The sequence below is a fragment of the Chanodichthys erythropterus genome, chromosome 20 (assembly GCF_024489055.1).
Source record: "Chanodichthys erythropterus isolate Z2021 chromosome 20, ASM2448905v1, whole genome shotgun sequence".
Lineage (NCBI taxonomy): Eukaryota > Metazoa > Chordata > Actinopteri > Cypriniformes > Xenocyprididae > Chanodichthys > Chanodichthys erythropterus.
Window position 1 is genome coordinate 18658008 of NC_090240.1, and position 23721 is coordinate 18681728.

Consider the following 23721-nt stretch of genomic DNA (forward strand, 5'->3'; position numbering starts at 1 on the left):
ATTTGTAAACTTTGTTGGTTTGTTAATCTTTTTTTTTCTTCTTCAGCAAATAGTACTCTTGATTTTAGAAACACACAGACAAGAGTCAATAATCAAACAAATAATGTATAATAAAGCATGCATCATTCTAAATATTGTGCAGTAATATGTATTGTTTGTGAACATTATATGGATAGACTAAGAAAATAAATGTTGCTAGCATAATAGACTATACTGCGTAGTCCGTACAGTTTTAGGCTACTTTCCGGTAAGGATTAGATTATGCATGCTTTTTCCAGTCAGTAATAAAGAAATAATATATCATTGTTGCCAGGTTACATACTTAAGAGCAAGAGTGCAGAACATGCTGTCTCAAGGGCTAAAAATATTTGCATCCCTTGCACCTCCACACCAGCAAAGCAAATTGCAGTTAAATTCTGGTTAACAACAGTGAACAATGTGCTAAACTTTGAATTGTACTTAAAAATCAGTAAGCAGGTTTCAAAAATAAGAGAACCTGACCAGAAACATGTACATCCCAATGACAAAGTATTCCTAAAACAAAGATGGTTCTTTATTTGAACAGAGAGAGTCGTCCATGCCCCTCTTCAGTAAGTGTTTCTCTACATGAGCAACAGCTTTAGAGTTACAAAGATCGCAGAATTGTAATGTCCTATGAGAACAACAGCTGCTGATTTTTAAAAATCATTCAAATTCAGATCATTTTGTTTTTAAAAATTCTCAGATTTCATTGGAGAAGAGCCACATCAAGAGAATGATTCACTCCTAAATCATTTCTTGTCAGCAAATACACACACAACACAAGAATGATATCCAGCTAAATAAGTATTTTTGTGAGCCGAGCATAATCAGAAAATGTATTTGAATTAGATTGCCATGAGTTTATTATTCATTTTTGTGAATTTACCAAACCTGGAAAACAATTTTAACCTGACTGTTGCACTCTATTGCAGTTCTGTGTTATCATAGAATAGCATTTTAAGAGATTTTTCGTTTTTACTTTGAGAATTATGTTTTTTTTTTCTAAATAATATTTTAAATGCAATGAAGTTGCTGAAATAATCCACCCAGACTAAGATTTATCCAAAAGTCTTTATTCAGCTGCCACTTCATGGAAATAAACATCATAGATACAAAATAGAAAATAACACAGTAAATCCATTGAGTGCTTAATTCATATTCTGCAGTTTCTGACACGATATAAATACCTTGGTGCAAAAAGCCACCGTGAAGTCAAAAGAGCAAAAAACACTTGGTTCATACATACCCACCAACCCACCCCCCCATCCTTATTCATATTCTTCCTGACAGACATACAGGATACACCATTCTGTGGAGAAAACCCTGACATGATAAATTCCTTTGATTCCCCCAATTTTTAAAGGGCAAAACAGACTTTTTCTAACACAGAATAACATGCCTTATTTCAGATTTGCTACCTAATGACATGAAATATTCATTAAGTGGCAATTTTGGCTCAAGACATGTTGAAAAAAGAACACTGAAAGGCTGTACAAGAAATGACTTGAGCTGGCGTCTGTTTGGCAGGAATATAACCAACACGAGAATCGAATCATAAACCCATCACAGAGGGAAACACGGCTGTACCTGCAGAGGGAAAAGAGCATCAGAAGTCCATCTAACAACATTTGTTAAACTTGTGCACACATAAAAATGACAAAAGAAAGATTTTTTTAATGATAGGCACATGATTTGTTATGTGGCTAAATGGAAACATTTCGTTTTTTGCAGCGATAGCCAAAAATATTGGCCAGGCTGATTAACTGGCCAATATTTGGTCAATATTCAGTCATCTTGGTCAGTTTACAGAAGGGTTAGCTCCTCATTTTGTCAGTTATAAATATTACTAACAGTCTTGCTTATGGATAATACACAAATTCTCCAATCAAGATTTAAAGGAGACCTATTATGCCCTTTTTTAAAAGTCTTGATTTTGTTTTTGGGGTCTACTAGAATAGGTTTTCATGATCGATTTTTCAAAAATCACATTATTTTTCACATATTTGCACAGCACATCTCGTCCCAGTCGTTCAGAAACACTGTTTTGTTCTGGTCTCTGTGAAGCCCCTCCTTCCGAGAAGAGCAATGTGCTCTGATTGGTCAGCTGGGTCAGTGTGTTTTGATTGGTCAACCTCTTTGAGTGTGTTTCAGAAATGTTACGCCCCTTACATAACCACTTCAGAAACCGTGCTTACTGATATAGAGAAAAACTCCCTATGGAGTGACTTCATGCTCAAAAAGCATATATATTAAATTACATTGAATTATGTATACAGTATATTAGCAAAATAGCTTACAAGATATCAGTATCAGCATTTGATAAACCCATACTAGTCAACTGTGAATGCATTGCAAAATATTTACTTCTAAACAGTTTACCACCCTCTCAAAATATTATACTATTATGTATATAATAATTATTGGATATAGACATCAGCAACAATATATATTATGTGAAATAATCTCACTGCCATGTCAGTGATTCGTACTTTTTGGGCTACCTTGACCATCTGCAGAGTCAACGTCTGGAACTTTCCAGTCTAGTTTTCGTCCTTTCTCATAGAGAGCCTTGAGAACCTTCCGGAACTCTTCTTGTCGTCCGTTATGACTCAGCTCCAGGTACTTCCTGTACAACTGTAGGGCAGTCCGTGCATCTTCGATACTATCATGAGTTTCACTCTGAATGTTCAGATCTAAATAAACATTCAAAAAGCTATTAAGCACTGATACACAGATAAGAGGTCAGGAGATAAGGAAAGTTCATGCGAGAAACCTACCGAGGAAGTACCATGCCAGGAAACGCAGAGATATCATACGTTTTCTAGGCATGTGGAAGAGGTAGACGGTGTCAATCACCTGGTCTTTTGGAACCTAAAAGATGTGAGGGGTTTAAAACGTGTGTCCGTTTTAAACTTTTCCCACATACTTAATGACAACTGAATTTACAAAGATTTAACTCACCATTAAGTTAATAACCCGAAAATCTTTCTGCAACCCATGGCCGACGAAGCGAACACCAGTGTCGATAAGAAATCGCAATTTAAGATACGTAGATTTCAGAGTAGTCAAGTGTTTCGATGAAATCTTTGCATCCAGGTCTCCAGGTTTGATACCAGAGTACTGGGTCAGGTAGTCCACCACCTGTACATGCAAAGAGGTTAAACTAGTAAAAAGCAGAAAGTGTTTCCCCAAAATTTTGAACATGATTTCATGATTTTGATAAAAATACCGAAAGCAAACTTACAGTAATATGGAAATCACTAGTACAGTAATAGTTCTTTCCTTAGTGATTCACCTTACAATTTAATGATTCAAAAATAATCACTGTTACGATGAAGTAATAGATCTCTCCTGATAAGGCCCAAAACTGAGGTTCCACTTTATGAGATCATTAAAAAGCCCTTATCATTTTCAAAAGGTAATTTCCCTAATATGTGACCTCAAATTCACCTTTTAGTGCTTAAAGCTGTTCTGTACACACAGTTAATTAATTTACAGGAATGACAACCGCATTTTACAACCAAATTAAGTCCCAAAAAATGCAGGTAGTGACAACTGCATTAACAAAAATTCTTTGCACTGTGTATAGAACTGAACTAAACAACTAGTTGTTGTTAATGCCATATTTAAATGCGCACGTCACTCTTCTGTATGTGTGCGGTGCAAGAAAGTCACAGGGAAAGAGATACAAGCCTAGACTTACTTGTGTTGCCAGATCTTGCTAGAAAAAAAAATACATGTTCATAATAAACCGAAATCAATCCAAAAGCTTTATATTGAAAATAAGACCAAAATATCCACAATTTCCCACTTTAATAACTCCATAAACTTGATCTGTTTATGATCCAAGCTTAAACAACAAGCTTTAAAATGATTATATTAAGTGGACATGGCAACGCATGAGAGCGCTCTGCGAAGCAGCCTTAAACAAAACATGACACTTCCGTCGGCTGCAGTTTAGGGAACGTTTACACAATAAAAATGTAAAAAAAAAAATGAAAAAGTTTTTCTTTGTATAGATGACAATGCTGTCAAAATGATCCACATTCACAAGGATCCATGAAAGCGACTAGAAACGCTGTATTATGCATGCCAGCTCAGTAGTTGGCGATGTCAAAGACTACGCGCCTGCGCACATACGCATTCTTTTACAGAGCACTCTGCCTATAGACTAAACATGTAATACGCATATGCATGCTGTCACTGTTTTCACAGATCCGCCTTTCTGTTGTTTACACAGAGACGATAACGGTATCATTTTCAAAAACTTGCACTTTCAAACCCGTTTTCCAAAGTTTGTGTTTTCAGGCCCTCAAAATGCACGGCCAAAATGCATAAAAGTTTTTCAGTTTTTAGTTTTTAACCTTTGTGGTGTAAACCGCCCCTTAATGGCAATCGCGAAACACAACGGCTGCATCTGAAATCGCATACTACTCTACTATATGGTAGGGGATGTGACAAAAGAAGTATGTCCAAATTCTCAGTGCTCACAAAAGAGTAGGCAAAAAAAGTCCAATGGAAGACCAACTACATCCGCCGAGATTATGAAGTGTATATACGATGGGCACTTTACTGTCCCATGAGGCCACAGGAGAGGATTTGTGAATGGCTGTGATGCGAGTAGGTCACGTGATAAGGGCAACATTGCAGAAGTAGTACGTCGTCTAGATTACATTCATACTACCCATATTCATACTGTACAGAACACACTTTTAGTGGTTGTGAAGTGATTATACAAAATAATTACCTACTCAAGAAAGCATGCGATTTCAGACGCAGACATAATTTAGGGGATTGAAATACTGCATTAAAATGCGGAAGTCACTCCTGAAACTTTACAGTGTGTAAATGTCCTTAGAATGTTTTGACAGAGTCTTGACCTGTTCCTGTGTAGATATGTAGTCATCAATGAACGGCACTCCCTCATTAGGACCCTGGCCTCTCACGCATGTGATACGAGCGACAGACATCTGGCTGGGCTTAATGGTGGACTTGGTTCCGTCACTGCGCAGTTCTGCCTCTTCCTGTTCAAGCACACAAAAGCATTAAATATGTCAAAACAGTGTCAGTAATTACAGAATATTAAAGCCAAAAACATCAAGCGGAGTGTTTCCTACTGACCTGGTTGAGCGTGACAAACTCTGCATCTAATCCAACAAGATCTCCAGCCTGCGGCATCTCGCTCACCATGAGGGGTATGAAGGTGGCGTGACTCTTCCTCTGTTTCCGTGCCAACGAAGCCTCCGTCAGCAGAACGCTGGCCTCAATAGGGTTCTTAACTGTGGGGAAATGGAGAAAATACAGGAATAATTAAAACCGCACAAAAACAAAACAGCTGCAAAACGACTGTCACAAAAGACAATTATATACATGTGTACTATAAAAGACGGTTAGATCCTGTCCTTGATTCTGATTGGTCAATAGCTGTGTAGAAGAGTGAAAAAGAGATCAAGTAAGCGATCTGCATTCAGATTTAGCATTTTCCTATGTTCATAATAAAAATCTGTTTAAATGTCGGATGTATTATCTTGTCCTTTTAATAGTTAAGGGGTTTTCCGTGACTGACAGTCGCTAGTCGAAGCATTTGTCAGTTGCGTCTTGTTCCGTGTTCACAACAATTCAGTCTTTTCAATGTAAAAGTCTTCGCCACTGACTGACACACTCATAAAGACAGTCTTTGCCGCCATCTAATGGCGTAATAATGTAACTTCTGTTGCTGTTCACAGACAGGGACTATTTTTTCCGGTGGAAGGAAGGCTTTTTGTTAAAGTTTACTTAATGAAAGTTGCATTAATTCATATTTTTGGCTTTAATATTCGTATTGTGTGGTAACCGTTTTATAAAAGCAATAAGGTACGAGAGGCTGTGCTGTATTGTGAATAAGTCACGGCTGAACTTATTCACAATACAGCACAGCCTCTCGTACCTTATTGCTTACATATTCATAATAAAATGCAAGCAAACTTTATAACCTTTTTGTACTAATATTAAAACATTTTTTTTTGTGAGAAGATTACACTACAGTACAGTTCAAAAGTTTGGGGTGAGAAAGATTTTGTAATGTTTTTGAAAGTGTCTTACACTCACCAAGGCTGCACATTTGGTAAAAAATACAGTTGAGTAATATTGTGTAATATTGTAAAACATTATAACAAATCAAAATGACTGTTTTTAAAATATTTTAAAATGACATTATTTTCTTTGTTGGCAAAGCTGAATTTTCAGCATCATACAGCATCAGCATCATCATACTCTAGTCTTCAGTGTCACATGATCCTTCAGAAATCATTCTAACAGGCTGATTTGGTGCTCAAGAACATTTCCTATTATTATCAATATTGAAAACAGTTGTGCTGCTTAATATTTTTGCGTTTCGTGGAAACCGTGATGCATTTTTAAGGATTCTTTTATGAATAGAAAGTTTAAAAGAACAGCATTTTATTTAAAACAGAAGTCTTAACTGTCACTTTTGATTGATTTAATGCATCTTTGCTATGTATATTATACTATGTATATTGCTATGTATGTAATAAATGTTCATCTTCATAATAAAATGCAAGCACATTTTTAATGAAAGGATATATTTAAAGTGAGATATAGTATCACATACTTCGCAAATCATACTTGGCGTGGTAGTTCCTCTTGATGTAGTAAAGTACAGCAGGAACCTTCCAGTTTGCATCAAACTGTGCTGATTCAGCCTAATGGAGATATATTTTGTGACACAATTCAGTGTAATATTTGAAGCAATTGCTGTGAGGAAAAAAAGATAATTTACTGAGCTAAAACATTACAGTGTATATAGGGTGTGTACAGTGAAAATTTGTATTTTTACCTTGTCAATCGGCTCAATCAGAAAATCATTGAACAGATACCACTGCTGGTGTGTTACTCCCTAAAAGCAAGACAATAAACTCCTGTTCATTTTCAACATATTATGTCAAATATCTAGCAAGTGCTTAAAAGACTTTGCTCACTTCTTTCCTCTGATGGTAGGTCTCGCCCACTTTGATATGTGCCACCAGGTTTCCTCCGGTCCGAGCATCTTGGATATGAGACACAGTGACGACCAGGTCATAGATAGAAGCCCCTTCTGCCTCTTCACTTTCAGTCAGCTATGAGAAGAAACAGTTCACAATTTGGTTGAGCAGAGTTTTCTTTTATTGACCTCCAGTGTCATCTGTCTGAGGTTTGGCCATTCTTAATGTGGTTAATGAAGTTCATCTGTTGGTAAGAGTGAAAAGGTGTTCCTCACCTCCTCTCCCTCAGACAGGCTGCTGACCTCCAGGCCCTGAGACTTACTAATGCACATCTTCAGACTAAGAGGGATCCACACGTGCCTCATGTCCTCCGCGTGAGAGTCAAATGTCAAGCCCTCCACACTGCACAGCTCTTCCCTGTACAAAACACACACGCACACACAAACAAACATATTTATAATTTAATTATGCTATAATTTAATTATGCTATAATATATTATATATATATTTATATATATATATATATATATATATATATATATATATATATATATATATATATATATATATAAAATAGGGTACAAAAGGCTGTGCTGTATCGTGAATAAGTCACAGCTGAAGGTTGTTGTTAGCCCTGTAACCCCTTCAGCCGTGCCTTATTCCTGATACAGCACTAGCCTCGAGTACCTTATTGCTTTTATACAACGGTTACCACACAATACAAATATTAAAGCCAAAAATATGCATCAATGCAACTTTCATGAAGTAAAATCACTAAAGCCTTCCTTCAGCCGGAAAAAACAGTCCCTGACCTTTAGCATCAACAGAAGTTACATTATTACGCCATTAGATGGCGGCAAAGACTGTCTTTATGAGTGTGTCAGTCAGTAGTGAAGAATTTTACATTGAAAAGACTGAATTGTTGTGAACACGGAACAAGATGCAACTGACAAATGCTTTGACTAGCGACTGTCAGTCACGGAAAACCCCTTAACTGTTAAAAGGACAAGAGAATACATCGGACATTTAAACAGATTTTTTTATTACGAATATAGGACTGACCTGAAGGAAAATGCTAAATCTGAATGCAGATATATTTATATATATATATATATATCGGGTTATTTGAAATAAAGGGTCAATTGAAATAAAGCTGGAAAAAAAAAATAGAAAAACAATCTTAAATGAAAATTGGAAATGTTGCATTGGCAATAAACAGAAAAGTTTAAGATGAAGCACTAAAATTATTAACTGGAAATAAATAAAAGCTGAAATTAACTAAAACAAATAAAAATAAATAAACTAAATAATATTGTTTATTAAAAAAACTAATAAAATAACATGCACAATGAAATTATATTAAAAATGAAAAATTAAATACTAAAAATAAAACAAATTAAAAAATGAATAAAACTATAATAAACTAAAATACACAAACACACACACACACACACACACACACACACACACACACACACGTGTGTTTCTCCAATCAGTGCACTTACTCTAAACACCATTCTGTCGGTAGAGGCTCTTTGGGTTTTTGAGGTTCAGCTGCCTCTTTCTTCAGAGCTTTGTTGAATGTATACTGTGAACAAAAACAGTTTTCATGGCTGAATGAATGGAAAATCGAGATCAATCAATGTGTCTAGAGTTATTTTTACACCAATTATACACTGACCAGCTGAATGAACAGGCTATTGCATTGCTGATGCACCACAAACATATCACATAGTCATATTATGAGAGAAAAACATCATGAGACAAAGGATTTTTCACTCATGAATGTGTAAAGAATTAGAGAACATTTAAGGGCAGATTTATGGCTGCGTTCTGTAAATAAATGACTATATATTCTGGCAACAGAAAGTGATACGGGTCTGACCTCAGTCTGTGCCTTCCAGAACTCTGCCTCTTTAGTGCTGTTCACCTCACAGTTGATCACCAGAACATCAGGCAGACAGCGAATGTTCCTGGTCTGCACCTAAAAACAGATATTTAGTATTGTAACTTTGCTCCATATACTGTATGAACTACCGTTCAAAAATTTGGGGTCGGAAATATTATCTAATGTTTTTGAAAGAAGTCTCTTATGCTCACACAAGGCTGCAATTATTTGATCAATAATAGAGTAAAACAGTAATATTGTGAAATTTTATTATGTTGGCTTGACATTTAAACTGATTATTCTTCTTCTGAGACAAAATTTAGACAGTATCTCCTCCTAAAGGTTTCAAGCTACATCCACCAAAATCACGTCAGACCTTCAAACTGTCCGGACTCGGGTTGCTCTATCTTTTCAAACTGATGTACGATTTTCATTAAACAGAAAATCAATAGTACGAAAAGTTCCACAGACTTTCATTGAGGGGGTCAAGACTTTTGTACTATAAGACTTAAAGATTACTTACGTTATCACTAGCAAAGCATAATGACTATCCTAGGACAACATTCTAAAACATGCCATTAACATGATAAAACAGGCTAACAACATGCTAATTCATGCCAACAATGTGCTAGCAACATGCCAATTCATGCTAAAAAGTATAAACATGCTAATTCATGCTACCAATGTATTAAACATTTTAATTCATGCTAGCAATGTGGTAAAACATGCTAATTATTGTTAACAATGTGCTAAAACATGTTAAATATTACTAGAAGTGTTAAAACATGCTAGCAAACTGCTAATTCATGTTAGCAATGTGTTAATTCATGCTAGCAAAGTGATAAATCATAATGCTAACAATGTGGAAAAACATGCTAATTATTGTTAACAATGTGCTAAAACATGTTAAATATTGCTAGAAGTGTTAAAACATGCTAGCAAACTGCTAATTCATGTTAACAATGTGTTAATTCATGCTAGCAAAGTGATAAATCATAATGCTAACAATGTGGTAAAACATGCTAATTATTGTTAACAACGTGCTAAAACATGTTAAATATTGCTAGAAGTGTTAAAACATGCTAGCAAACTGCTAATTCATGTTAACGATGTGTTAATTCATGCTAGCAATGTGATAATTCATGCTAACAATGTGGTAAAACATGCTAGCAACATACTAATTCATGTTAGCAATGTGCTAAAACATGTTAACAACATGTTAATTCATGCTAGCAATGTGCTAAATTGTTAAAAACATGCTAATTCATGCTACCAATGTGTTAAATCATGCCAGCAACATGTTAATGCATATTAACATCATGCTAATTCATGGTAATAGCATGTTAATAATTTAACGACCTTCTAATTCATGCTAGTAACATGTTAACAACTTGTTAAATCTTGTTAGTAACATTTTTTTTTACTTTCCCTGAGTAAAACCTTCAAACTTCAAGCTGTTCAAAATTATTTTAAACTTTCAGACCTGGCTTTGTCAAGCCAACATCAAAGTTTGTCATCAAACTTTACCCATCCAGGTACAATTGAAAATAAATGTTTTATATTTTAATGTACTTTAAAATGTAATTTATTCCTGTTATTCCTGTTCCTGAATTTTATGTAGCCATTACTCCAGTCTTCAATGTCACATGATCCTTCAGAAAGCATTTAGTCAATTATATTACATATAAAAGAGAAGAAAGAGACAGAATGACTTACTGTTGGCTGGTATTTCTCACAGTTGTCGCACCAGGCCTGTGTGCTCTGTTCCAGACAGATACTCTTCTTCAGGATGTCTGCAAAGTCATATTCCTCTATCTTCTTATCTGTCCGCATCCAATTAAAAAGGAATGCAACTAATTAGTTAATTATTTCAGTTTCTACAATGAGAAAAACCTAAATCAAACCAATCTCCACAAAAACGTTAAAAACTCTAGCAAACATCTGTGGTTCATGCCCATGTTGGTCTATATTGATGTGTGAATAATGTGTGGTCTGGTGGTTCTGACCCAGAGAGCTCTGCTCAGGGTAGTGCATGGTAAACAGCAGGGTCAAAGAAGAGCGAACCGTCTCCTTTCCACAGCGACACGAACTGCTGTTCTCCACTTCACAGCCAAACAACCGGCCAATCACAGACTCCCCCGAGGAACCCAGCGCACTGCCATGGACACAAAACACAAATTGTTCATAACTCATTTCTTGTGTAATCTATTGCACTGGGCTTGTGTTTCATGAATGATGCAGCTCAACTGTGGAGTCCACACCTGCTGCTGGCTCCTCTGTATGCTTGAGGTCCTTCCTGCTCCAGTGTTTCCTGATGCAGCTGTGCGAGAATGAAGCGGTTCCAGCTCTGGATGAGACGCCCCAGACGGGCTTTCCCTGTCTGTTCATCAGAGTCAGCCAGGATCAAACCCAACGCAGAGGCCTCTGGGATTGTCCGGAAAGCCCGGAGAAAATTACTGGCCTGTGAAGGAAACAAAAAATGTTCTGTGCAGGTGCATATGCTATGCATCACTGACAGCTCTGATGGCAAAGATCTGCAACTACAGCTGGTGATAACTGTGACTGGATGAAAAGCTCTAGTGTACCTGGCAGGGGTCTCCTCTGCTCAAGTCTAGCATGTGAAAAAGGAAGCCTAGCTCACAGGCCAGACAGAACTCCTTCTGACACAAGTGATTCTGTACCAGGCACCTGATTGGCTCCAGGAAGTACAGCACCTGTCACAGCAAACACAGGGTTAACTATTCATAAAATTCCAGAAGGCTAATACATCCAAAGTGAAAGTTGTGCATTCACAAAATTCCTTGGAGCTCAAAAATTCCCAAGGTCTTTTTAGAGTAACCGGCACGTGATGTATTGGAATTTTTTCCCCCAGATTCATCTGACAAACTTCAAATGGCATTTCAATGAAAATATATAACTTATAGAATAAGTGTGTATTTACTTACTTTACTTAAAATAAGTATGTACTTGTTAGTGCTGTCAAATGATTAATCACAATTAATTGCATCCAAAACAAAAGTTTACATAATATATGGGTGTACGGTGTATAATTATTTTGCATATATAAAGACACAAAATATATACATGTGTGTGTATTTATATATACACTTGTAAATTGACTATTGGTTATATTTAGTAATAATTAAATACATTAAATATATTACATATAATAATAATAATAACAACATATTGCAGTAAAAGAGAGAGTGAGTGAGTGTGAGTGTGAGTGTGAGTGTGAGTGTGTGTGTGTGTGTGTGTGTGTGTGTGTGTGTGTGTGTGTGTGTGTGTGTGTATTTTCACCTGGATCATGCAGTTACAGTAAGCATTGGGTATGTGAGGCTCCAAACCAGCAAACAGAGTCCGGTTATAGTGCTTAAAATCAAAGTCTTCCAGTCCCAGTTTGGAATATTTAATGGTCACCTGACATAAACATATGTCACATAATCAGAACAGTCTAATCCCAGTGTTTCAGGTATATTTAATAAACATGACAATCACCAGGGATCCCACAATAGGACGTTGATTAATTATTAATATTTTATCATTCAACTGCAGCAAACCTTTCTATGACTTCAGTTCAGTTTTTGTTCTAAAAACAGTATATACACAACATCATCTCTTCTAAAAAGAATTTGCATGCAAACATGTGTAATGGACAAAATAGCTCAAGTATGTAATTATTTGAACAAAACATCACCAAGATCAATGGATTATGCACAATGGATGGCTCATCACTACCTTCCTGTATTTCTTTGGAATCATGTAAAGATGCGGCTCCTCATCTCGACCAATAGGAGACTCCGGGACCTGATTATAGCTGTCATACTCAAGTTCTACTTCTTTAATCTTATAAGGAACCTGGCAAAAACAGAGATGAAGTAATGGTAAAGAAATTACCGGTTAGACAGCATTACTGCACTGACGCATTGTCAAATAACATACCAAGGACACTGGATCAGCTACATTACTGTAAGATATGACTTCACTCTTATAACATAAGGGAAATTACGCAGTGATTGTTTAGAAACCATGTATACACATTTAATTATGCTGAAACCATTGAAATTTCAGATCTGTTGTTGCTTTTTAGCATTTAGATCATTCAAACATAAACTAGAATCAAGTTCAAAAAGAGCGCATGCTTACCTGGTTTCTGGGACGGGTTCTAGGATTGGGGGCATATCCAATAAAGCCCACTGTTTTCATAGTCCTAAGAATCTCTGGATCGACTGCAGGGGCTCGTCTGAAACAGTCGAATAACACATCAACATCAACAAACCACCACATAACATCTCATTTGTTGAGGTAATTGATATTTATAAACTGCATAAATAAAACTGGTGACAACTAAAAAAAAAAAAGTGTTAGATACAAGATGTATATTTTTGCTAAAATTCAACAACACAATGAATTTAGGTTTAGTAGGGTCATGACCTAGAATGAGACATACTGCAGGGGGCAGTATTACTCAATAACACTGGGATACAGGGGAAATGTACAAAATACCACACTACTGCAAAATATAGTATTCATATTGTGGACAGTATGCAAACTGTATTTTGAACTAGATGAACTGCTACATTTGCCAAAATATGCAGTATACAGAAGAACACAATGTTTGAATACCGTATCACACAATGAAATATGTTCAACCTTCAATTTTCAATGAAATACCATCAGCAATTTTTATCTTAAACTTATAACTTGATTGAACTGGCAATGTTTCCACAAAATTGGATTAAAAATGTGACATAACAGTTTATATTTGATATAAACTAATATAAAAATATATAATAATAAAAATATATAAAAATAAAAATAAATACATGTATAATGAAATAGTAAACATATGAACAATACATATAAATTTGATATAAACAAAATAGCACCTTATTCTAATTTATCTTCAAGCACCACATCCTTTACGAAATATTTCACAAATATTTATACATGCACTACCATTCAAAAGTTTGTGGTCAAAAAGAAATAAATACTTTTAATCGATAAGGATGCATTAAATTGATCAAAAGTGACAGTAAGTGTTTCATGAGCATCAAATCATCATATTAGGATGATTTCTGAAGGATCATGTGACACTGAAGACTGGAGTAATGATGCTGAAAATTCCGATTTACAATTACAATTTTAAAATGTATTAAAATAGAAAACCAATATTTTAAATTGAAATATTGAAATGACTGTTTTTAAGTGTATTTTGAGATTTGTATATATATATATATATATATATATATATATATATATATATATATATATATATATATATATATATATATATATATATATATATATATATATATATATATATATATATATATATATAAAAAATCTCAAAATACACACACACATACATATATTATATATATATATATATATATATATATATATATATATATATATATATAAAAACACACACACACTGAGAATGAGGCTCAGTCATACCTGGGGCTGGGTGTGATAAGGGAGGTGGGCCAATCAGAGAGCAGGGGCTCTGTACTGGTAAGGGGCATGGGCAGAAGGGACAGAGGCATCAGCTCATGGTTCCAATCCAGCTGGGGCAAGGAGTCCACCAGGCAGGGCAGGGCTAACTCCGTCTCCCTGGAGTAACTGTTAAAGGAAACCTCTGGGGCGCTGGACCACAGGTGCACACAGCCACCAGAGTCCCCAAAAGAGAGCGCCTGTTTGCTGGAGGACACATCAAAGCTCATCAGCAGCTGCCCCACAGTGTTGACATGGAAGATATCAGCCAGATTGGCCAGGCCAGTGGGCTCACAGAACTGACATTGACCTACAGCGAGACACACCAGGATCTCCGTGACAAATAATAACCAATAACATTTTTGTATCATATTTGAATGTATGTATCATATATGTATATAATATATATCTCATTATAATTCACCAAAACTCTGTTGTAAACTGGTATCTGTAATCATACATTGTCATATGAACAATTATTAAGTAATTAGACTAATAAATCACAGTAAAGGTTCCTGGTTCATGGTTCACAAATTGGATATAATGGGAAAATGGCTCACAGTTTAGTGAGGGAGTCAACTGTAAATTCAGAAATGACTCTAAATGATTCATTGATCAATCAGTGAATCTCACAAATCAGTGAGTCTGATTGGAACCTGATTCAAAACAAAAAACAAGAGGGTATATTTTTGAATAAGATTAAAAAGAACTGATTTGTAAGAATCATTTTGCTACTGGTTAAGATCCATCCCTATACAGCATAGAATAAACCACTTCTAAGTCACCAAAAAAGTCACATGCAAATAAGTCACAAAAACACACACACAAAAAAAAATTACACCATGAGGGGTGGGGGAACAGTTTTCGACAGCTGAATCACTTGCCATCAGATTCTATTCCTCCCATGTTTCTTATACAAAGAGGTTCTATTTATTAAACTGATGCTGGTTAAGATTCATTACATGATCTAAGTGTGTGAGAGAGTAAAAGAGTTATCAATTACTTTATTTTTGTACTTAAAAAGTACTTTGTCTTAAGAAGACATTTTATTTTTATACAATCTTTTAGTCTTTATCACAACACATAAGTTTGCTCTCAAGTACAGTATGTTTGATTGAATAAAAATATCTCCATATAGTTCATGTAGCAAACTCTAGCGAGATATTATCTAACAAAACCAAAAAGTTTTCCAAACTTCTCCCAAATACATTTTAAATTATCCTTTTTTTTTGTGCACACCATTTTAGTTGCAGCCTGAAGCCCTGTAAAGGCAAGTAAGGTGTGATATATTGTCATGTTTTTAACCTGCAATCGTCAAAAACTATTCAATAACTAGGCTTCTCTAACAACTTTTCGTTCCTTTTTGTTCCTTTTTTCTGATTTCAAACAAATCCCAAAGCATAAAATCAAACCTCAGCCAACACTTTTTTCTACTTGAAAATACAACACATCATGCTGTGTAAGAATGTCTTCAAGCCAGGGATATTGCAATGCATGTCTGGAACACTGATTAGTTCCTTCAGCAGGATTAGTTCATGTGACCCACAGACTGAAAATCTATATGGACAACATGACAACCACCAAAGGGGAAATGAAAGCAAGGTGGGACTTTTGAATTCTGAAAAACGCCACCCAATGGAGACATAACATTAGTAAGCTTCAGAAAAAAAGAACTAGATTTAACATGAAGCCGGGAACAACAACGATAGCCCAAAGAAGACCACTACAGGTAGATTAAATTCATTTGAAAGTAGCAAATAAAAATCCCCGAGCATTTCTTCAACAGATCAGGGACAGTTAGCAGTTGACTGGGGTGTGGCAACCACACCAACAGCATTACCATAATATTAATATTCACTTTTTTAGTGGTAATAGTTAGGTAAATACCAGTACTACCACTTCTGAGACATACACGCACATGCATCATACCTGTTTGTGAAATGATAGCCAGACGAGAGGTGTATGTGGGGATGAAGCGGAGAAAAAGGGGGTCCACGTGGACCTGCAGTGGGGTGATGGCCCTCATCATGCGTAGGTCGTACACCATGAGGAACCGGTCACATGACAGTCCATTCAGGCCACGGCTCGAGAAGCCACACGCCGCTAACAGGTTACCATGTACGTCAAAATCTGATAGGCTTCCAGAGAACGCGTCAAACTCGTGCTCCATTTTAAATGTACGTAGATCACGCAGAGACACCTGTGACAAATAATTCAATAATGACATTATTGAATTGATTACTATATATTTTTACTATAAACTTTAGAGATTAATTCAGGTTATGCATACTGATGAATACATTCAACAATAATGGCTCATTCATTATCTATAAATCTACTCCAAAAACAAATGAAATTTATGCAAATAAATTTTAGTTAGTAACCTTTTAGGGAATTTTTTTTTTTGCTGTTGACTTAAACATGAATTTAAGTCATACAAATGCATGAATTAAAAAAATATATAAACAAGAAAAAGAAAAATATGTAGAAAAACGTTGTTTAAAATACTTTATTTAAAAAAAATGTTGGCAAATGACATTAGCTGCAGTTACTAACGAAATAAATATGCAATGTGATCTCTTGTGGTGAGAAAGATCGATCCATGCACTTAAAGCTCTTCCACTTAATTTTGTGGACAAGCTGAAAATTCCAACTACCAAATAGTCTGTGCTGATCTGCATGTGAGAAAAGTGGGAATGCGTGAATGAACAAAAAGAAAAAAGCCCTATGAATTCTACCTGTGTTTACAGCTAAAATGTAGGCAGCACGTTCCCACATGAGCTAAGAGCAAAACTTTTCACACACCACATCCCTCTATTTCTGTGGGAAAAGCGAAAGGAGGAAACTATGGGTTCCACATCCATTTTCGTTTTACTCCTTCACTAACCTTGCCAGAGGTGTGACCGCAAAAAAAGAAGCGATTGGACTGTCTCATGATGGCGACTCCAGGCACTTCGACAGTAAACTACAATGACAGTGGAAGTAAAATAAGCACATTAGGAAAAAATCCCATCATAAAGATTGTAAAATGAGTCTTGAAAACATCCATAGATTTATAAATCTAAATTTTTAAAAAGTGACATACAAAATAATTTAAATTAAAAAGAACTGCCATGAATGCCATTAAAAAGAAATTGATGCAAATAAATATATATACAGTCAAACCAAAATTTATTCAGACACTGTGAACATTTCATTCATTAATACAGTTTATTCACAAAAGTTTAAAAAGAAATGGTCATAAAATATGACAAGATCTCAGATAATATTCATCTTAATTATGTCAGATAACACTTAAGCAAAACATGGTCAGATCAAAGTGTCTGAATAATTTTTGGTTCCAAATTTTTATCAATTTTACTAGTAGTCCACTGTATGAAGAATTTTTGGGTATAATATGTCACAGTTTGCTTTATTTTGCTATCCTCACTTACATAAATGAACTATAGTGCCCTGAACCCACTAGTAGAAATATATAAAAAATGTCTGAATCATTTTTTGTTTGACTGTAAATATACAATATAAAAGATGAACTATAAATGTATTTTTTTTTTTGTAAATATAATTTTAAAAGTTATAGGTTATAAACAAAGCTATAAATGTTATTAAATTAATTAGCATTTATCTTTTTTATCTCTATTTTTTAAAAGAAATAAAGAAAAAGTGCTATCTAGAATTTTTATTTCTTTATCTTTAAAAAAATTTATTATAAAAAATAAAATAATTCTAAATATACATTTTAAAAAGTTAAAAAAAGTTTATTTTTTTCTGTATTCTGTATTTTAAAAAAAAATATGAATAAATGCTATATAAAAATAATTCTAATTCTAAATCTAGGTATTACCGAAGTGGTATTGTATCGCCTTACTTTTTGTGTTTCCTGTACTGTGGTGAGGTCCAGTTCTGCCACATAGTTCTGCAGACCCCCCATTAACAATGTGTTATTATCGTTCAGAATCAAACTGTGCATGTCTGCACCCTCCTCCATTCTGAAAACAAAATGAACGAATGAAAACCCACACATTATTCCCAGTATACGCCTCTGTATGACATTAGGCTTTTGAGGGCTTACACCAGTGCTTGTCTGAACATGGTACCTGCATCTTCACACGGTAAATGTAATATATGCGGGTGTGCAACTCACGGATAATCAAACATAATGAAACCTCCTCGCGTGAGGCATTTAAGGTTGTTTTTGGTTAGAAACAGCACCCCCGTGTCCATACTCTGGATGTGGCGGATGTCATCAGTCATGTGCACCTGGAAAGAGGAGTAGCGGCCCATTGTGGGACCAAAGAAGGAACTTGCATGTCCCTGTTATGAAAGAGAGACAAAAGAAGAAACACACACACACACAGGTCAGCAATGCGGCTCAGGCTTGTGAATAAAGTGACATCATCTCAACGTGGAAGTACATCAGAGATAATGCATCTGATCACTATCAAAACCACAGCTGAATTTTTAGAGTGAGATTAAACTTTAACCTTAAATCTTCCAACTTCTACAGAAACATTCATCCATTCATGCAAAAAGTTTGTTGAAAACACTTTCTATGAATATAGTTTCATTTATAGCTTGGTGTGTTATTTCAGTAAATTATATAAATTATGTAATGATGCGTCACTTCACCCGATGGTTCCCCATCCAAAGCAGCTCCTCCTGCAAGTCGAAATGTGTGGCTGTCACAGGAATCCCGACTTCAGCAGCCACACTGTGCAGCTCTGAGTACATCCCCTCCACTATGTGCACCGAGTCGGACACTGGCACGGCCAGCGCATCGGGGTCGAGCTCCACGCCCTGCATCAGCGCCGGGTCGAGCCGCGGGTCCATGGAAGAGTCCAGACCGGGCTCTAGGCTGCCATGCAGGCCGGGCGCGTATTCGCCCAAGCCCGGGTCCAGACCCTCGAAGTTCATCATGAGGATGGTGGTGCTGGGTTAGAGGGACAGCAAAATGGAGTCAAGGGTGCCTTTGTGACCCTTATGAATATATATGACTCTTTTTTTTCTATGTTATTAAAGATCTTAATACATCAACAAAAATTTTTATTTTACTTTCATCCTTAATGAAATGGCTTTAAAGGTATAGTATTTTACCACAAAATGAAAAGTTTGTCATCATTTACTCACCCTAAAGTTGTATGATTTTCTTTCTTTCATTGAACACAAAAGAAGATATTTTGAAGAATGTAGGTAACCAGACAGTTGACAGTAGGCAGTATTTTTGTTTTCCTAATATGGAAGTCTATGGGTACTATGGGTAAAGAAAGTCATACCGGTTTGGAACAGCTTGAGGGTGAGTAAATGATGACAAACTTTTCATTTTTGGGTGAACTAACTCTTTCAGGCCTGTTTCCCAGCTCTGTGTTTCCAATTTCTCCTTAAAATCCAGAATATGGACATAAAAGCTAGTAGTTTGTATTTATTCTCTCCCTCCATGTTTTCAGATGAAGACTTAAATATGCGTCATGTAAAATGTTATCCTGTTCAAATCTTAACTCCCCCCTTTTTTAATGATTTTATATTTTATATTTATAGACCATCCAGATTACAACGAAGGCAACTTAGATATGTTGGTCATTGTCTGCGTAAACCAGAGTTCGAGCTGATCAACAAGTACATTTTCTATCAACCAATCAAAAGACACGGGCGAAGAAAGCATGGTAAACCAAAACTTCTCTACCCGCAGTACATAGGCAAATTGATCAACAGTGAGATACCACCATCAGTTGACGAAATGAGAAGAGCAGCAAGAAACAGAACGGAATGGAAAAAGATTGTTGACGCCTACAAACCATAAATATTTGCAGCCGACTGATGACGATGATATATATATATTATTGCCAAAAGTATTGGGACACCCCTCCAAATCACAGAATTCAGGTGTTCCAGTCACTTCCATGGCCACAGGTGTATAAAATGAAGCACCTAGGCATGCAGATGCTTCTACAAACATTTGTGAAAGAATGGGTCGCTCTCAGGAGCTCAGTGAATTCAAGCATGGTACCATGATAAGTTGCCACCTGTGCAATTCGTGAAATTTCCTCACTACTAAATATTCCACGGTCAACTGTTAGTGGTATCGTAACAAAGTAGAAGCAATTGGGAACAACAACAACTCAGTGGTAGGCCACGTAAAATCACAGAGTGGGGTCAGCGCATGCTGAGGCGCACAGTGTGCAGATGTCACCAACTTTCTGCAGAGTCAATAGCTACAGACCTCCAAACTTTGTGTGGCCTTCAGATTAGCTCAAGAACAGTGTGTAGAGAGCTTCATGGAATGGGTTTCCATGGCCGAGCAGCTGCATCCAAGCCTTACTTCACCAAGTGCAACACAAAGCGTCGGATGCAGTGGTGTAAAGCATGCCGCCACTGGACTCTAGAGCAGTGGAGACGTGTTCTCAGGAGTAATGAATCACGCTTCTCTGTCTGGCAATCCGATGGACAAGTCTGGGTTTGGAGGTTGCCAGGAGAAAAGTACTTTCCTGACTGCATTGTGCCGAGTGTAAAGTTTGGTGGAGGGGGGATTATTGTGTGGGGTTGTTTTTCAGGGGTTGGGCTTGGCCCCTTAGTTCCAGTGAAAGGAACTAAAACATTTTGGACAATTTCATGCTCCCAACTTTGTGGGAACAGTTTTGGGATGGCCCCTTCCTGTTCCAATGTGACTGCGCACCAGTGCACAAATCAAGGTCCGTAAAGACATGGATGAGCGAGTTTGGTGTGGAGGAACTTGACTGGCCTGCACAGAGTCCTGACATCAACCCGATAGAACACCTTTGGGATGAATTAGATTGGAGACTGTGAGCCAGGCCTTCTCGCCAACATCACTGCATGACCTCACAAAGGCACTTCTAGAAGAATGGTCAAAAATTCTCATAAACACACTCCTAAACCTTGTGGAAAGCCTTCCAGAAGAGTTGAGGCTGTTATAGCTGCAAAGGGTGGGCCAACTCCCAAAACTTTTGGCAATATAGTGTATACACACACACACACTACAACACAATCTGATAAGAGGATTACTTTTTTTTTAAACGACCTTTTCAAAATGGAAATGCGGACTTTTAGATAACGGACCCAGTTGTGGAGACTTGTGTGCCGCTTTATAAAACCTAGTGAGCTTCCTAGCTAGCATGAATTCAATATTTCGACTGAAACGCCTATGACAGCTCAGTAGCTTCTGAGACACAACAATACTGCTGGATTCTTCGTAAATAAACGGGATGTTATTTTAACGTGTGCGACAGTTTTCAGGTGTCCTACCGCACTATAAACAAGAATTATATTGCATGGAAATATTTTTAAATTGCGCGTGAATAAATCCTTTTGAATAAAAGAGCAAAGTTAGTTATTTTCTCTGCGTGGAACGTCTGACATTTACACTCACGATTTCAAACCGCTTCTAAAGTCATTTTACAAGCGTAACAGGAAGGGCCTTAAAATGTGTATTCCTTAAACACATAACAGGATAAATCATACCTTCAGACTACAGTTATCCTCGGATCCATATGCACATACTACTCCCTTCATTCAAAACAAAAACAAGCACGCACTTCCGGGTAAGATCGAACTGCATCCGGGATAATCGTAGGCGCTTTAACGGTGTATGACATGAAGCTTCACTTGTGTGTATGTGTACTTGTACTTATTTTGACTATACTTGTAAGGACCAAATGTCCTCACTTATTCTGTGAAATACTTTCACAACTAGTTTTATTTCAGCCAAAAGAGGTTTTTATTTAAATCTAATGATGTGCACATGTTTCTGTGATGGTTAGGTTTAGGAGTAGTGTTGGGTTAGGTGATAGAAAATATCATTGACCTGATATAGAATCAATGGAAGTCTATGCAATGTCCTCACTGAGATAGCAAAACAAACCTGTGTGTGTATGTGTGTGTGTGTGTGTGTTGAACCCAAGATTATTTCAGTAGATTGTGTAGATATATTTCAAGGCTTTTGTTAATACAGTTTAATATCAATTAGTCAAATAATAAACAGCATATACATACACAGGACATCTCTTTTGTATGTATTTTTTTAATTACATGACATATGTAATAAGAATAAAATGAAATAAGATGCTTGTAGAGAAGTGAGGTAAGTGGTGAGCCGAGGTCGGACTGTTTCAGAACAGACATTACTAGAAAAGCTATAAAATGACACCACAAGCAGACTGCCATCTTCAGGACAGAAGGATTTGTGTGCACGCGATAGGCTTGGTTTGCGCACACTGACTTACTTCCTCCAATCATGAAAAAACTTTCAAATGAGGAAACTATCTCATTCAGGATTCTAAGAACAGTGTGTGGTTATAGATTTACAGCTTTGGAAGTTCTATCATTTCATTTGTCTTAATGGGATAATTGTTTTGCTCCATCATAATGTCAATGAAATGGCGAAACATTTGTGAATGGGAAGATCTACAGAGGAGATTTACAACCTCAAATTCTCACGAATGTCTTATGTGTTTAGCTGAGGTGGAAGAAAATTCCTGTATGTAATACTGACTTCTAAGTTAATGGCAATGTAATTGTGACTTTTATCAGCAATATGGAGGTGCACTCCAAAAATACCTTGGAGAAAATTCTTGGTGAAAATATTCATGTGAAATTCAGGAGCTACTGCCAAGTATATGTAAGTTACATGAGTATGCAATGGTTCAGCACTGGGTGCATTTACAAATTATTACATCACACTTCCCGTATCGCTTTTGTTATTGCCCTCTTTTTAGTATATCGCAAGTGTGCTTATGTACTGATAGTGGACATTCTATTTCATTTCACATTAAAAGGAAGCTGTAGAGTAACAATATTTGTCACAATATCAATCAGAGGACAAGTTTTGAAGAAAATTCCACACATAACACGAATACCATGGGGAAAAGATTCTGTTAGAAATATAAAAAAACATAAAATAAAAAGAGATACAAAAAAAAAAAAACACAATATATAGGGTTTTTACATTTCTTACAGTTTTTAATGTATTTCCATATGGCTGGCTAATTTAATTTAATCGTAAGGCTTAAATTGCTTTCAGGTAGGAAGGCATCAAGGCACGTCCGAATCAGTGTTGGCTTCCTGTCTACCTTCATCTGTGCTGTATCTGAAATGGAATACTTAGGCTACTATACAGTATGCGAAAAAAGTACTCCAAAACAATCTGAATACATAGTATTCAAAGTATAGCCGAAAAGAACCTGGATGACCTACTACTTCCGGTGAGATTCTGAAGTGCACATATGGACACTTTACTGTCCCATGAGGCCACGGGAGAGGACTTATGATTGGCAGTGAAGCGACACAACTGACGCTGGTAGGTCACGTGACAGTAACAACATGGCG

General features: G+C 36.3%; 1 protein-coding gene across 2 annotated transcripts; it reads right to left on the bottom strand.

Annotated features, from left to right (window-relative positions):
* Positions 1 to 1093: 1093 nt before the first annotated feature.
* pan2 (poly(A) specific ribonuclease subunit PAN2) lies at positions 1094 to 21977 on the bottom strand. Of its 2 annotated transcripts, none has more exons than XM_067371208.1 (26): positions 21859 to 21977; positions 19015 to 19315; positions 18530 to 18699; positions 18254 to 18374; positions 17273 to 17350; positions 16315 to 16585; positions 14350 to 14695; positions 13036 to 13132; positions 12628 to 12747; positions 12190 to 12309; positions 11475 to 11603; positions 11151 to 11350; positions 10896 to 11044; positions 10606 to 10712; positions 8887 to 8985; positions 8507 to 8589; positions 7277 to 7418; positions 6999 to 7136; positions 6857 to 6916; positions 6632 to 6722; positions 5143 to 5300; positions 4902 to 5045; positions 2983 to 3162; positions 2799 to 2892; positions 2523 to 2714; positions 1094 to 1608 (listed from the first exon to the last, which is right to left on the bottom strand). In XM_067371208.1, exons 2-26 carry the CDS (start codon positions 19300 to 19302, stop codon positions 1574 to 1576), a joined length of 3612 nt encoding a protein of 1203 aa, XP_067227309.1. In that variant the 5' UTR covers positions 19303 to 19315; positions 21859 to 21977; the 3' UTR covers positions 1094 to 1573. The 2 variants fall into 2 exon arrangements, with proteins under 2 accessions (XP_067227309.1, XP_067227308.1); XM_067371207.1 differs by having other exon boundaries at positions 2511 to 2714.
* Between the last annotated feature and the right edge of the window lie 1744 nt (positions 21978 to 23721).

Bases quoted from the DNA above. Each gene is read 5' to 3' on its own strand.
- pan2 (XM_067371207.1), bottom strand. From the start codon at position 19,302: ATGATGAACTTCGAGGGTCTGGACCCGGGCTTGGGCGAATACGCGCCC. The intron at 12,310-12,627 runs GTAGTGATGAGC...TGTTTATGTCAG, and splicing joins TTCCAAAGAAATACAGGAAG to GTGACCATTAAATATTCCAA. The intron at 7,137-7,276 runs GTGAGGAACACC...TTCTTCTCATAG, and splicing joins GCCTGTCTGAGGGAGAGGAG to CTGACTGAAAGTGAAGAGGC.